Source organism: Odontesthes bonariensis, chromosome 6 (genome assembly GCF_027942865.1).
Source record: "Odontesthes bonariensis isolate fOdoBon6 chromosome 6, fOdoBon6.hap1, whole genome shotgun sequence".
NCBI classification, from domain to species: domain Eukaryota; kingdom Metazoa; phylum Chordata; class Actinopteri; order Atheriniformes; family Atherinopsidae; genus Odontesthes; species Odontesthes bonariensis.
The window spans coordinates 20,586,230-20,601,799 of NC_134511.1; the positions used below are offsets into that span (position 1 = coordinate 20,586,230).

The window sequence follows — 15,570 nt, forward strand, 5'->3', positions numbered from 1 at the left end:
CTGCAAGGGAAAGAAAGGAAAGCCTGCACTGATGAAAGAGGAAAAGCATAAACATTCTGTATCATTTAGACACAAGGATGACTAACCTTTACCGGACTTCAGATTAATCCCTACTGGACACTCACTGAAGGCAGTCGAGCAACTACAGTATGCCAAAACCAGCTGACAATAAAGCTTAACTGTCCCCAGCTTTGAATGTCCTGTTCTATAAATATGTGCCAGACCTGTATCAAACTAGTGAGCTGTGTAGAGTAGGGTTGTTAAAGTATGAAATATTCCCAGTATGATAATCATTTCAGGAAATATGAAAACTTTTTTGTTTTTGTTAACCAAACGCTTTATTCCAATTGAAACTTAAAGGCCAGTCTGAACGGCAGGTAGGAGAGAGGTGCACATGTAAAAGAGCCTCCCTTTTGCATTTTTCAACCAGTATCATAGATGAGCAAATATGGCTTATACTATGATGGTCAACCCTCATATACTGTGAGACTACTTTATGGCTTCACTGCTGCAGCTGACATACAGTGCATATCAGCTGTGCCAGGACAGAGCTACTAGGAGAAAAACAGTACATCTTAAATGACTTTACATAAAACAAAGAGGCTGCCACACACGCCATAGGTCTTGGGTGTCTAGAGGGGTCAGGACTGTAGGAAAAATTGTTCCAACTTAATTTTTGGGGGGAGAAAGGCAAAATAATGATTCGAACATCATTCTGGAAAAAATGTCAGAACTCCCAAGGCTATGATTAGGACAGTAAGTCAACACAGGGACACTTCAAGGCAAAAATAAGATTAGGATTTTTCCTTTTTTCCTAATGGGAGTTTGATGATAAGATTCTGAATGGCAACAAATGACAGGTCAGACTGAGAGCAATCTAAGCAATGCAAAACATTTTGGACAAACCTATTTCAGTGAAAACAAGGGTTTGAGCTATATTAGCTAACGTGAAGAGATCAATTCAGGGACTTTCTAAGCTTGCAGTCTTAGAATGCTATCACTTTCTGTTCTAAGAAAACAGGTACAACCAGGTGATCGGGTAATGTAAGGGTAAAGAGAGGGAAAACACTTGTAGCAATAGGCCACGCTTTTCTCAAAGAAGGCTATAAAGCAGGCATGTTATCAAGGTTGGCTGACACAGGACAGATGACCGACTGACTGGAATAACGGTCTACTTCCACAATGCTGAACCCATTAGGGAAGCATGTTTTCTACTCTCATTACACTGGCACGCAGGGATTCACTGTCAATGGGCTATTATTAGCAAGGAAAACTCCAAGTGTTTGTTTAATTTTTTTTTCCTTAAACAAGATGCTTACTTATATAACCAAGCTGAAGCTGGTAACCACTGCACCTGCTGGACTAGTCACTCATTAACGTCCGCCTGTCTGCACCAGCAGGCTAGCTAACGGGACATATGCTAACAGTATTGCTAAATACAGAGTAAACAGCGATCTTAGATAAATTGAATTTGGGAATTAACAACAAAAAAAATCTGCATTTTACGAACCTGTACAATAAAAAGTAACTGTTGTCCCGTTTAAGCAGGCCCGGTTTCAAGATAAGGGAGTCAGCCACTGTTTATGGCCGTTGCCTGAAACGCCCTGCTGATGATGTTGTGATGAGTGCAGACAAAACTGTCTGTTAAAGGGTCTACCAGCGAATAACGCGAGAGTAGCGACGTCTCACTGTGTGGGTTATTTTAAACGCATTTACATTGAAACCGACAGTTAAGTGCATCCTATGATAAAATTTATTAATGGTTTCATATTGTCATTGGCCAGTTTTTGAGCCACAAGCACTTCGTTGAGAGTTAGACCTTAAAGAATATTTATATTGACTACATTTCCTAGGTTAACGGTGGCCTATGACGTAAAATGTGTGCGTCGGTCTTTACAGTCTCCAAAAGGATCTTTAGAAGCTACATGATTAGCACAAGAAATTAAGGTATGTCTCTGATTTACAACGAATATGTATCCATATATTAAATAACGGTGTTCTGTATACTAATTTAAAAGGAATGACCTATCAAGATGATGACGAAAATGAAACATTCTGGGCAACATTGGCTTGTTTGTACACGCTATTCTAAGCTAGCTATTTTGACGTTGAGATAGGAAGCTAACATCAAGTCACATATTTTACCACATTGGAACCATGTATCGTTCATTAGTGTTTTTATACGGTTTTAAACCGTAAAATTGTTAGGTCACTCATGACACCTGTGTTGGTTATGCATATGTCAAACACATATGCTGTTGATAAGCTCTCAGTATCAATGTCCCTTAAACCACTGGTTATTCAACGGCATGTGATCAGGAGAAATAGATCAAAATGAGATCATGGCACACACTGACATCACTGGCAGCAGTTGAGCCTCTTATCCATGCTGTAAACGTAATTATATAAATGTAAACTAATAAAACAGATGCGTGGCGAGAGTTCTTTATCTCTTCCACTGAAAATGTTCTGCTTGCTCAAGACCAGAGCATGATCAAAACATCAGTCTGCTGAACAGATGCAGAGTCATTTTTTTTTCATAAAATTCTTTGTCTGTAAACTGGCCTTTTTTCTTTTCTTTTCTTTCTTTTTTTTTTTTTAAGTCAGCCAAGAGGATATGGTTCCTAAATGCACCTACATACCAGCTTGTTTAGATGTTAATTTGTAAATGTGTATCTCTGTATCTTGTGGTGAGAATGCAGAACAGGTTTTGGTTTGACTTTTTTTTTTCTTAAAGGTCAAACCACTTGAAGCTGCACAGTAGAGCATTGCAACACCAATTCAAAGTGTGCTGAATCCTCCCGACGGCCTTGGGTCAAAACAAAAGTTGATTTGGATTTCTAACAACTGAAAAAACAGTTTAGTATATTCTCATATGTCTCTCTCTCTCTATTAGCGTCAATTGTCCTTTGAGAGTCCTAAGTAGCTGGATGCCACAGCTGATATTCATTGGATTGTTGGTAGCCTAATTGAATTGAGGCTTGAATCTTTGATAAACAAGGTGAGGCTGCGTTTCAGTTTTATGCTCCTAAAATCTGGAACGGTCTTCCAGGAGATGTGAGACAGGCCTCAACTCTGACGATGTTTAAATCCAGGCTAAAAACAGTTCTATTTAGCTGCGCATATGACACCTGAAAGTATTTTATCTGCACTCTTCACTTTTAAATTAATTAATTAATGATTATTTTTTATGGGTTTTTTATTTTTTATTTCTTTTTAATGATTTTATTGCATTGTTGTGATTTTATGTAGCTGTAAAGCAGTTTGAATTCCCTTGTGTACGAATTGTGCTCTATAAATAAAATTGCCTTGCCTTGATACAAGTTATCTGAGAGGTCAGATCTTTTGGGTTGAAAAGTTTTTCATGATGCTTCTTTTTTTTTTTTTTTTGGTTTTCTATGTAAAACTTTAAAAAAAAATAAAAAAAAATACACTTATCATGTTGAAAATGTTGAAGAAGAGGGTTTCCATTTGATCTGGCCTGTATCTCTTTTAGAGATCCTCTGTTGTTGTGTGGCAAAATGGAGGGAAATTTTTCAGGCCAGGGACCCCCAAACTGATGGAGAGTTGGAGCAGGGACCCCCCTACTATTTATATGGCATACAATTGTGTTTTATATTTAACGGGGCCTAGTGCCGTGTATAAACATAGCTACTCTGTTTTTGTACTAAGCTATTCAAATAATACACAGGTTAATATATTCATGTTTTTATTTTAAACATGTGCAAGGTACAGGGTGGCCGTGCCACTGCCATTCATAAACAAACATCTTGCATACAACACTGAGCTATTCAAATAATCCACAGATATTAACTTTAAACATGCATGTAGATGGGACAATGAATCCTCAAACCATCTGTGGATGGAACAGGTTTGCACACAATTTGTGAGAAAAAACTGTTTGAAAAAAAAAATGTTAAAAATCGTCTAATTAACCAAAGATTTCGCGACCCCCCCTGCAGTACCTCTGCGAACCCCCTGTTGACCTCTGCCATAGACTCTATCGCCAGTTTAAAATGCATATATAGATAATAACATATTTAGATAATGTTGTTTAATTTAGATAATGATTAGTGTCCACATTTTATAGTGAAATAATTCTTAGGTCATGTAGTTACTCATATTACCTATAAGATGTGTTTTATTTTACTCCCATATTGATCTAGGACCACCGGTACCTTTTTATGATGGTTTTGTAATATTTGAACTCTTTGTCCTGTTTCTCTTGGTTTGTCCTTCATAGTCACCATGGTGATGAAGTCAGCAGTTGAGGATGATGATACTGGGTGGGGGCTGGGCATCCCGGAGAAGATGAAGAACAATGCCAACTGGGTTGATATCACTCAAGAGTTCAAGGGTGCCTGCAAAGGTAAAGGTTGTGTCTGTGTGTGGGAGAGTCTTGAAGCATTCATTTTTATTTATATCCTTCCTTCATCTCTGTTCTCATCTTTTTTATGCAGAGTTGAACCTTGGAGAGTTGCTTCATGACAAGCTGTGAGTATGGAGACATTCTTTAATGATAGAATGTTTGAGTGAACCTGATTACCCTCTTAAGCATTGACAAGATGAGAGTATTTGTAGTGAAACACGTTATTCTGGTTCATTCTTTTGGATGAAGAATTCACTTTTGAATTTTAGCCATGCTTATATTTGCCATTGGATCGACTCATCAATACTTTTTAGACATCAGAATTCGAGTCTCTAAGCTTTCTGCTGTGGTGCAGGTTTGGCCTGTTTGAGGCCATGTCAGCTATAGAGATGATGGATCCAAAGATGGATGCAGGGATGATTGGTAACCAGGTCAACAGGAAGGTGCTCAATTTTGAGCAAGCTATTAAGGTACTGCAACTAAAACACAAAGTCAGATTTTTTTTTTTTAATATATTTTGATTCACACATCTGATTCCCTTGTCTACATTCGTTTGTTTTCTTGATTATAAAGCAGGACAATTGACCAAATAGTTTGAAGCAATTTGTCCGACTGTGAAATGTTCGTTCCAGGAAGGTGCCATCAAGGTCAAAGACCTTAGTCTGCCTGAACTCGTTGGGATCATTGACACGAGTTTCTGCTGTTTGGTGAGTTTTGGATTGAGTTTTTCTTTATGGGAAATGATCTCTTTTGTGTAAAAGGAGGTTTATGAGTGCATACAGAATAACTGGATTACTTTAGACAGCTGGCTAAGGCGACCCATCAAATATTATCTGAGGTGCCCTCGAATGTAAAAAGCTTGTTTGTACACTGTTTTAGCTGAATCTCCTATTTCCTTCCATAGATTTTGTTTTATCTATAGGTGGTATATGTGTTGTCTTTTTAACACTTCCAGAGGACCGTACAATGTCATGTATGTCATAAAAAACGTCTTGTGTTTTTATATGTAAAGATAACTTGGCTGGAGGGTCACTCCTTGGCCCAGACAGTGTTCACCTGCCTTTACGTCCATAACCCCGACCTGATTGAGGAGCCAGCTCTCAAAGCATTTGCCCTGGGTATGCTGAAGGTGTGCGACATTGCACGAGAAAAAATCAACAAGGCAGCTGTTTTTGAAGAGGTGAGCAGTTTTCTACAGTCTGTCTGTGTGAGCCTGAAGTCCAGAAAAGGTTGCAGGTTCAAACCCTGGACCAGCAGCAGAAAAACTGCACTGTAAAAAACAAAAAAAACAACAGGTCTTGTCACTTTATCATGAACACCGCGGCAGTGCAGAGGAGCTCCGCTGGAGCTGCTTGATGACAAGCAGGCCAGGCTGTGGCTGTATTTGGCAGCTTCCAGGTGTGAACTTGTGTACTGAATGTGATCAGGCTATTACTTATCAGGAAAATTGTCGCTTTATAAATCAAGGTTGAAAAAGAGATTGTTGAAAGATGCAGATTAGTGAAGTATTTCAGGAGCTGGAATCAACATCTTGTATACCAAGGTGTCAATATTTTAGTTACATTTGTTGAATAGTGATAGAATTGTGAAATACTGTGAATCACTCAGTGACATGTTAAAATGTCTGAATGATTTTCTTTTCTTTTTTTTTTCTCCTGTAGGAGGATTTCCAAGCCATGACCTATGGTTTCAAGATGGCCAACAATGTCACAGACCTGCGGGTAACGGGTAGGTGTGCTGCAATTGTTGCGTTTGCAGTGTTCTATTTATTGTAGGCGGCTGATGCCTCTTAAAGCGATTAGTTCAAAAGAGCAAAGACAGCTGTTGTCATGTCTTCCCTCTGCGTCTCTTTTGTGTTCATCTTACCAGGTATGCTGAAAGATGTGGAGGATGAGTTACAGAGGAAAGTTAAGGTATATGCTATTTATCACTGCAGTTTCTCTGGGATACCAATGATATAAATTGTGTTCTGATACTCAATTTTTTTTTTGTTGGTTTTTTTTTGTATTTATCTATTGCTTTTCAGAGCACACGCAGCCGACAGGGTGAGCAGAGAAACCCGCAAGTTGAGCTGGAAGTAAGTCTGACTATTCATTAAGTTTAAAACTAATTTAAATGAACATTTTCTTTATTAAAGGCCTTTTGTTCAGTAACATTTGTGATGATGAAAAGGAAGTGAAAAACTACATGTAATAAATTATGTACTCTCTAGTCTTTATGCATCAATCTAAGTATTCCCACATTTAACCCCCCCCCCGCCCCCAAATGCTCAGTGTATTCCCGTTATAGTTTCTATATTTTCTCCTCTGTCAGAGTGTGGGACTCGGATAACCTTTAAAGACGCTACTCTGGAATTGACAACTGTTTCGCAAGAGTAATGATAAAAAAAGAAAGGAAAAAAAAAAACTGACTCCAAACCGGACTTTTCTGGGTGGTCGAACCAAAAATAGAAATCCTTTGATCATTCTTTGTTCCTCATGAAAAGACCAGCTCGGGAATGCATGTATTAATAGCTCTGCAATGTTGTCCCATGTTTTATATGTCCAGCACCAGCAGTGCCTGGCACTTTTCAACAGAATCAAGTTTACACGCCTTCTGCTGACTGCCCTGATTGCATTCACCAAGAAAGAGGTAATTTACAAACCCTCGTGCTGCCGCCGACAAGTTACGGGCTGCCGCACAGGTTAAACGTGACCAAATGTCTTAAAGCTTTTCATACACTGGATCGCAGTATCATTAATCTTAAACTGAATCTGCTTAAACCTTTGAAACATGTTTCTGTGCAGTTTACTACATCCATGTGCTACTCATCAATGCAATGTGCAGACGTTTGTGTGCATATAAGCACTGTTTTTCTTTGCGTTGTTGCACTTTTATTAGACCAGCTCGGTAGGTGAAGCCCAGAAGCTTGTGGCTCAGGCGGCTGACCTGCTATCGCCTATTCATTCCAGTATTCAACACGGCATTCAGTCACAAAATGACACCACCAAAGGAGGTAACACACGCTGATGCACACACATTTGAACCATCGAGTCAGTCATAGTTTGGCATGGAGTTACTTTACAAATGAACAACTCTAACTGACTACAGGCTTAGAATATTATTTAAGAAAGAACAAAGTTATCTAATGATATCTAATTGAAAGAAAAGAACACATGCATTATATATCTTCTGTGTTCCACTCATTCACTTTAGTTATCACCGTGGCAACTTGGGCAGATACAGTACAGTTCACATTAAATGTACGTGCCTCAACACGCGACACTCATGTAACCTTTTTCTCTTTTTCTTTCTCTTTTTCTTTTTAATATCTCCCGTAAATATGTACAGACCACCCCATCATGATGGGTTTTGAGCCCCTGGTTAACCAGAGACTGCTGCCACCCACCTTTCCTCGCTACGCCAAGATCATTAAGAGGGAAGACATGGTGGCCTACTTCAGCAAGCTAATAGAGCGCATCAAGACCGTGTGTGATGTGATCAACACCACAAATCTGCATGGAATACTGGTGAACACCTTTCTTTAACTTTTTTTCAGTATTGCAAAAGCTATGTTCTGTTCATGTCCTCTAATACATGTCAAGGATGATTCCATATCTCTTCCATATTTTTAACCGTGTATATATCAAAACAAGCCTACAAATGTTTTCTGACAGACCTGTAACTGTTTCTGATTTTCTACTGCTCCATATGACTTTTCGGGATACCGTCAATGATAAAGGCTTTCTGATGCTGACCTAAATGTTGTGCTTTTTACAAGGACTTCTTCTGTGAATTCAGCGAGCAGTCGCCCTGTGTGCTCTCCCGATCTCTTCTCCAGGTACATCTGACGAGTCACTTTCACTGCTCTTACGTTGTTTCTAAAATTCTAGATGATTATTACGCTTTATGCTGTGATTTTAAAGAAATAAGTGCAGCAATTTAAACTGACCTTTTTGTTCCGTAACTTCAGACAACGTTCCTGATTGATAATAAGAAAGTGTTTGGCACCCATCTGATGCAGGACATGATAAAAGATGCGCTAAGATACTTTGTCAGCCCACCTGTCCTCTCCTACAAGTAAGGCCACCACAGATTTAACGATTAAGCAGCATTGTTGTAATCATTGGTTGATTTTTGGACCTTATTGGATCTGTTTCCCTGACACCAGCTCAGCTGTGTTTTAGGGTTTAAGAGGGGTTTACACATTTGTTGTCACATAATCACTTTAACCCTTTTATATATATATATATATATATTTTTTTTTTTTTTTTTCCCCTCCAGGTGTTGTCTGTTCAACAACCATCAGGCCAAAGACTATATTGACTCTTTTGTAACCCACTGCTCCCGGGTATGTTACCTTTTATTGTTCAAATTCAGTGCACGTAGAGATTGCTTTGTCTTTTGGGTTACAAAGTCATGCATTAGAGTGCTCAGATGACTTTATGCCAACTTGTAACATAATGTGTCAGTTTTACAATTCAAGTAATCCAAGGCTAGCTTCTTTGTAAAATAAACACTCCGGTCCTATTTTGGCATTTTAGCATTTCAGCCTTTGCTTTTTGTTGCTACCAAAAAAAAAGAAAGATATAGAGAGAGAGAGAGAAAAAGTTCTCTAATTGTTTTTTTTGTTTTTTGTTTTTAATTTGTGGGTGAAAAGAACAAGCAAAATCAAACTGATACTTCTGATCATGCCTCTCAGTAGACAAAAAGCTCCACGTCTATGATTTGCAGAAGTACCTATAGGCCGAGCACAGCTCCACCAAACCAGTGATTCCACCAGAGCTACGGCCCTAAAATGACTTTCAACTCAGCTAAAGCTGTCGCTCTGAAAATCAGTGAACGTTTTGCTGGTTTACGCGGTGAAAAAAAAAAAATGCTACCAGTAACTGTAAAGTGGCCACCTTTCTTTAAGATTCTAAACAAAATTCCTATAGCTTGTTGAGATATGTGTTGAGCCCCACATGCTCGATTTTAAAATGCAGGAGTTGATTAAACGCTGTAAAGGGGGTGTTCCTGCAGAGCCATACAACAAACTGTGTGCTGAGGTAAAGCTGCCAGTTTTTGTTTTTTTTGTTGTTTTTTTTGTTGTTTTTTGCAGTGTAGTCTGTAGTGTAGTCTAATGTAGTCTGACTTTAGAATCAAAGTGTGGTAATTACTTTTTAAAACTAATTACTTCTTAAGAGTAGAAATTTGCATCCTTTGTCTTCATGAAGAAATAGTGGGAGTTTTATGCAGTGGCCTAAAATTAGCCTAAAAACTGCGTTACAGTTGAAATGAAATTGTGTGTTTATATATGTGCTCACAGCCTTTCTGCAGTCTCATCCAGATCCATGGACACAACCGAGCCCGACAGCGAGACAAGCTGGGGCACATCCTTGAGGAGTTTGCTACACTGCAGGATGAGGTGAGCTGCAGCTCTTTCTTCCTTATATCTGTGGCTACTTCTTTGGGTGTGGTAGAATTCTTAAGAGATCACCACAAATGGATTGGGGTGTTGTTTTTTTCTAGCTGGCAACAACTTAGCTGATGATGGCACATGCAGCGTCAGCAGGTTACACAGGTGAACTCTCTCAGTAGACAACATGGACAGCAACTCACAGCCAACAGTTCAGCATCTTGGGTGCAGAGACTCTACTCCCCAGTGGAATGTCGAGGATTACACCATCTGTTGTAAACAAGATCTGCAATCCCTCCTCCTTTTCCTGCTACCTCTCTGTCTTTTGTCTATAATATAGCCATCCGACGTCTTCCTCAGGGCCCCAAGCTTGTCTACTTTCTATACCAGTAATCTCGCATTTCCCATGACAATCAAGGGACAAAATAGTTTAAACTCTCTCCTCTATTTTTTTTTTTTTTTTGTTCCTGCTCTGCATCCTAGACATCTCCTCTTGAATTTGGGGATTTTAGCAATACCCAGGCTTTGGAACAGTCCAACTGCTGCTCCTACACGCTAACAAATCTACCATTGGCATGGTTACGCATCATAACAGCTGTAAAAATGTGCCAGGATTACCAGCAGAAATCATCCCAGCTGCACAGCATCCAAACCAACATCGATAAATGTTTCAAAAATCAAAAGACAGACCCTGTATGTCCAGAGCTGCTGCGTCAGGTTGTCACTCGTGTTGCGCCTTTGTAGAACTTAATTCACTCATACAGAGGCCGGCTGTGAGTTTATCATTTGCGAACCATCTGCTGAAGTCGTTTTGTATGCTTTGCAGGCCGAGAAGGTGGATGCAGCATTGCACAGCTTACTGATGAAACTTGAGCCTCAGCGACAGCATCTAGCGTGTCTTGGCACTTGGATACTCTACCATAACCTTAGGATCATGATCCAGTATCTGTTGAGCGGGTTTGAACTGGAGCTTTACAGCATGCATGAATACTATTACATCTACTGGTAAGAGCCTATATGTTGTTCACGGCTGGTATCCGTTGCTAGCTCTTGCTGAAAGACACAAATTTACAGTTAGAGTAATATCAGCTCCCGTCTACAGCATTCATTTATACACTTTTTTTTCTCATCTGTGAATTAATGTATGGATTTCTTTTTCTTTCTTTTTTTTCCCCTGTAGGTACCTGTCAGAGTTCCTTTATGCATGGCTCATGTCCACTCTAAGCAGAGCTGACTCCTCTCAGATGGCGGAGGAGCGCATTCTAGAGGAGCAGCTGAAAGGACGCAGCAGCAAAAAGGCCAAGAAGAAAAAGAAAGGTGCTTTTCTTGGATTCCCTGATGTCAGTTTTCTTTGAACATGCTCGGAAAAGTTTCTTTTCTATGCAGAGGTGACTGGACCTCTTGTAGGTGTAGCTCAAGTGCAGATGCTGATACTGTTTTGAATTGTTTTGCAGTTCGTGCTCTCAGCAAGGAGATTACAATGAGTCAGGCGTACCAGAATATGTGTGCTGGCATGTACAAGGTTGGTAAGAATGAGTGGCCCCACGTCTCCCCATTTCGACACACTGAGGCATAATTTGTCCTCTTATCTCTGTATCTCTTCTCAGACCATGGTAGCTTTGGATATGGATGGTAAGGTACGCAAGCCCCAGTTTGAGCTGGACAGCGAGCAAGTTCGCTATGAGCACCGCTTCGCCCCCTTCAACAGTGTGGTTACTCCCCCACCTGTGCATTACATCCAATTCAAGGTACTGTTATAGTGCGTGTGGCTGTGATTAATGAAGTAAGCCCTCGTTTTTTGTCGTCTGCTTCGATGTTCTTCCTTCGTCCACACTGACTTTACTCCTGTTCTTGCCTTTTGTAGGAGATGTCAGATCTGAAAAAGTACAATCCTCCACCCGGCTCTGCAGACCTCTACATGGCCGCTAGTAAACACTTTCAACAGGCCAAGCTCATCCTAGAAAATGTGCCCAGCCCGGACCCTGAGGTCAGGAAGTTACTGATGGATTATATTACAGCACAACAGTTTGATGTTTTGTACATTCAAGATTCAAGAGTACGAATTTAGTTCCTGAATTCATTCATGTCAGTCTGTGCTCTGCTTTTGTAGATTAGTTTCATCGTAGCACATGCATTTAAACTATACAATTATAAAGACAAATGGATTATTAATGGCCATCGTAAAACACCTGATATCTTTAGAAAATCATGGAAGAGTTTATGGTAGATCTGTTTGTTGTTCTTTTTTTTTTTCGTTGTTCATGACCAACAGTAACCAGTTATTGATATTTGGTAACAGGTTAACCGCATACTGAAAGTGGCCAAACCAAACATTGTAGTAATGAAGCTCCTTGCTGGAGGACACAAGAAGGAAACCAAGGTAACACAGAACACGCCTTCATTTCTTTTCGTATTGTTTTGATTTGATTTTGTTTTTACACTTAAGCACCTGTCCAGCACTGTAAGCTGTTCAGTATTGTATGTAGTTTGCTGATGTAAGCACTTTTTTTCCCCCTGCACACTCAGGTGCTTCCAGAGTTTGACTTCTCAGCTCACAAGTACTTCCCTGTCGTCAAGATCATTTGATTCGTCCCTGGTCCACGGGATGAGCGTCTGCCTCACCTGAATAAGTGTGCCGTGGCCCTGACCCCGTCCGTGTCTGAACAGTGACGCACCCAGCTGTTGTGATGTAAAGGAGCGTCTGATTCTTTGCTTTATTTCTACCTGAACGAGATGCAACATGAGAAACCAGACCAGAGAACTCACAACTGGACCTAAATAAGTAACAATATCCACACATGCACCTTTGAAAGTTTGTGTGTGCGCGTCCAAAGCAAGCCAAGGTGCAGTATTGCTAAGAAGTGGCAGCAGTGGATACTGACCCCAGGACAGTCCTGTGCAGGCTTGAAAAGAATGCTGTAACGATAATGGGTGCATATCATTAAATCCTATGAAACCTTTCTACATCTGCTGTGCTGTATCTTAAAAAGACTGCGGTATGTTGTTACACCTTGAAATAACAGACTCGTGAGTAGCGGACGGCGTCACTGTTAAACAACGACGGAGTGAGATGCAGAGCTTGAAAGCCACAGCCGTCACACATTGCAAGAGCATATTTAGCATATTTTTTTGTCACTTATTTAATCCCCTTGAGGGAAAGAATTTTATATTTTTCCGTGATTTGTCAAGACAAATGTGTTTTAGGGCCTTCTAAATAGTTTTTATAACCGTAAGTGATAAATCTGTGTAAGATCTGTGTTATAGATCGGTGGAATTTTCAGAAAGTGGTGTAGTTTTCACGTTGTAAAGTATGAACTGTTATGCTTGGTGCTCTGTTGGTTGGACTCATTTTTTATCTTTGGAATAACTTGTGATTTTTTTTTTTTTTTTTTTTTACACCCATTTAGTCTTGGCTCATTTTCTGGGAGGAACATTGAAAAGAAACTTAGAGCTTACTGTGCAGCCTAGACACATTTACAGATGGGATTAATACGCTAGTGACAATTATAAGTTTAAAAAACGTAAAGATGGTTAAAAAAGAATAAATGAACGTTTGAATCGGTACTGAATGGGATACCCTCCATGATGATAGACCTCCTCACCTTTTCAGTTTTATCTTCACGTATCAAGATATTACTCTTGTGTTGAGTGTAGCTCTAAATGAATAGTGAGCAAGGCAGCACACCTTTAACTATCATATATAGTCCAATGCCCCTTCCCCTCCATTCCACAGAGGTAAGATGCCCGTCATTTTTTTGCTACTGGGATGTAGTGGTCATCTTGTAATTTTGGATGAGTAGATGGCCCCTACTCCAAATGAAAGGGGGCACCTGCCATAACTCGAATAATTGAAATGCAGAAGGGTGGGGCCAAAATAACATAAGCATGATGCATGAGTAGTGATTTGTTTCTCATACCGAAATGTGTTGGGAGGCATTCTGGCATTTTCTTGTGCTCAGTTAGCACACATTACTAAAGTGACATGCTGCGTTCTGTCCTGTATGTCTGCCTGGGACGCCGCTTTGTTCTGTGACGTGACAGCATCGTCAGCATGACATCATATGCAGCTTACAAAGTGAGAGCACAGCCTGCATTTCAAATGTCATTACAGTTATGGAAATGAAACCTTTGTTTTTTTTCAGATATTAATGATAACAGCACACATGGACTCTGGGCAGCCAAATCTTTATTTGGAGAAAGAAAAGTAAAGAAGGAACTTGGACAGAAAATGGATAGTTAGAAATAGCTCGTCGTCAAACATGCACTTTGGCATAATTTGCTTGAGGGAAATATATGTTAATTATTCACTTTAAGTTAATATGTGTATGTGGTCTGGGCTTTTAATCATTTCAGTTTAATTCTAGAATAAATAGCTATAATATAAGAAAATCAGGCGGGTGATTTTTCATTAGACCCTGCGTGGATTAGTCACTTATTTATTCCGCATGGTTTCATCAATCCACTTCCTGTAGTAACAGACATCCAGCATTACAATGGGATTTACACATTTATCTGCAGGTTCGCTTACAAGAATGCCGTGTAAGAGGTCGTTGTACTCCACAGCTGAGCCTGCGTCGCCCTAAAAAGACAGATAAGAAGTGCGGTTGCTTTATATGTGATGAAATAAAGATTGGAGGAATGAGACTGATAATGGAAATATAAACTAAAACAGTTTGCTTACAAAGCAGGCCTCCACGGCAGCCTTGAAGGCACACATGGTGGTGGCTTCATCACTGTGGTACTTGACAGCAGGTTTGTCATTCTCACCACATTCAAACATTTCTGTGCTGGCACACCTCACCTCTTTTTCGGGCATCCCCCCTGGGGATTTGAAAGTTCAGAAATGTGACTTTTATTGTCAAAGAACTGAACTTCTAGTTCATGATTGTTTATCACCGTCATACCTGCTTTCTTCGGTCCCATTCCTCCGATCTCAATCTTCTGCCCCTTCTCTGGTCTTTTGCACTCGAGTGAAGGCAGCTTGATGGTGGGAAGTTTAGCAGACACATCCTCATTCAGTTTTATGAGCATAATGTCATGGGATTTGCCCTCTTCATCTTTAAAGGTAAACTGCTGATCGGGCTTGATATTTTGTTCAAGTTTTTTGGATGATCCTTTCAAGAAAGACCAGGCTTTTGTAAAAACTGACACATCATTGTTTAAGCCAAGTGTCACCTTGACAAGCCTGCCACAAGAAAAAATAAAGAAGAAGAAAAGAATGTCTTGTTACACGTGATGTGGGAAAAGAAAATAACGCAAAACATTAGAGGAATGCAGTCGGTATTTCTCTTTGAATGGTACCAACAGTTTGCCCATAAGGTAATCAACTATTTTCCATCACTTCCCAATATCAAAGTCAGAGTGAATCGATGTATGTCACAAAGTTAGAAGTGTCTTACTGTTCTGCACAGTGAGAGGCAGTGACGACCCAGCGGGTGTTAAGTAGAGCGCCTCCACAGGACTTCCCCTTCTGGGCAGACTCTATCTGGACATGGTACTGCCTGTGCTTGTCACAAGCCTTACTCCCAACTATCCTTTTCTCAATGTCCCCCAATGCGGCACCTGACACGCAGAAGAGGAGTGTCAGACACCGTGTGAGATGACAGCAGAATCTTTGGGTTCAGTGTTAGAAACGACTAACTGAACATCGAAAAGCAGCCATAGTTAACATCTGGATTCTGAGTGGCTTCGAATTTACAGTATTTTACTGAACAGTTTCTGACTTTTTTCTAAGTTTTCTACCGCAGCTCAATTAAACACCTGCTAAAAATTTTCACCCGAATGAAAGACCTGAATATAGTTGGAGACAAAAAAAAAAAAAGAC

The 15,570-nt window shown here is 40.0% G+C and overlaps 2 protein-coding genes across 6 annotated transcripts in view; one reads left to right on the top strand and one right to left on the bottom strand.

Annotated features, from left to right (window-relative positions):
* The window catches only part of agtpbp1 (ATP/GTP binding carboxypeptidase 1), a 39,576-nt gene extending 37,938 nt beyond the window's left edge, over positions 1-1,638 (bottom strand). The window contains exon 1 of one of the 3 annotated variants that reach the window (XM_075467835.1): positions 1,511-1,638. The gene's annotated coding sequence lies outside the window, so the exon portion shown is untranslated. Of the gene's footprint in view, positions 1-86; positions 1,476-1,510 lie in introns of those variants that run through there. The other 2 variants (XM_075467833.1, XM_075467834.1) reach the window with 2 other exon arrangements.
* Positions 1,639-1,849: 211 nt separating this feature from the next.
* Positions 1,850-12,706, top strand: naa35 (N-alpha-acetyltransferase 35, NatC auxiliary subunit). 3 transcript variants are annotated; one of them, XM_075467840.1, is made up of 24 exons: positions 1,855-1,947; positions 2,738-2,858; positions 4,244-4,369; positions 4,461-4,494; positions 4,725-4,839; positions 5,002-5,076; positions 5,382-5,549; positions 6,031-6,097; positions 6,239-6,282; positions 6,396-6,446; positions 6,917-7,000; positions 7,250-7,364; positions 7,700-7,878; positions 8,130-8,189; positions 8,322-8,428; positions 8,633-8,699; positions 9,657-9,755; positions 10,573-10,751; positions 10,927-11,063; positions 11,201-11,268; positions 11,354-11,494; positions 11,611-11,733; positions 12,046-12,126; positions 12,273-12,706. In XM_075467840.1, the coding sequence occupies exons 3-24, from the start codon at positions 4,249-4,251 to the stop codon at positions 12,330-12,332; spliced, it is 2,175 nt and encodes a 724-aa protein (XP_075323955.1). In that variant the 5' UTR covers positions 1,855-1,947; positions 2,738-2,858; positions 4,244-4,248; the 3' UTR covers positions 12,333-12,706. The 3 variants fall into 3 exon arrangements, with proteins under 3 accessions (XP_075323953.1, XP_075323955.1, XP_075323956.1); XM_075467838.1 differs by lacking the exon at positions 2,738-2,858 and having other exon boundaries at positions 1,850-1,947; XM_075467841.1 differs by lacking the exons at positions 1,855-1,947; positions 2,738-2,858 and adding an exon at positions 2,885-3,001.
* Positions 12,707-15,570: the final 2,864 nt, after the last annotated feature.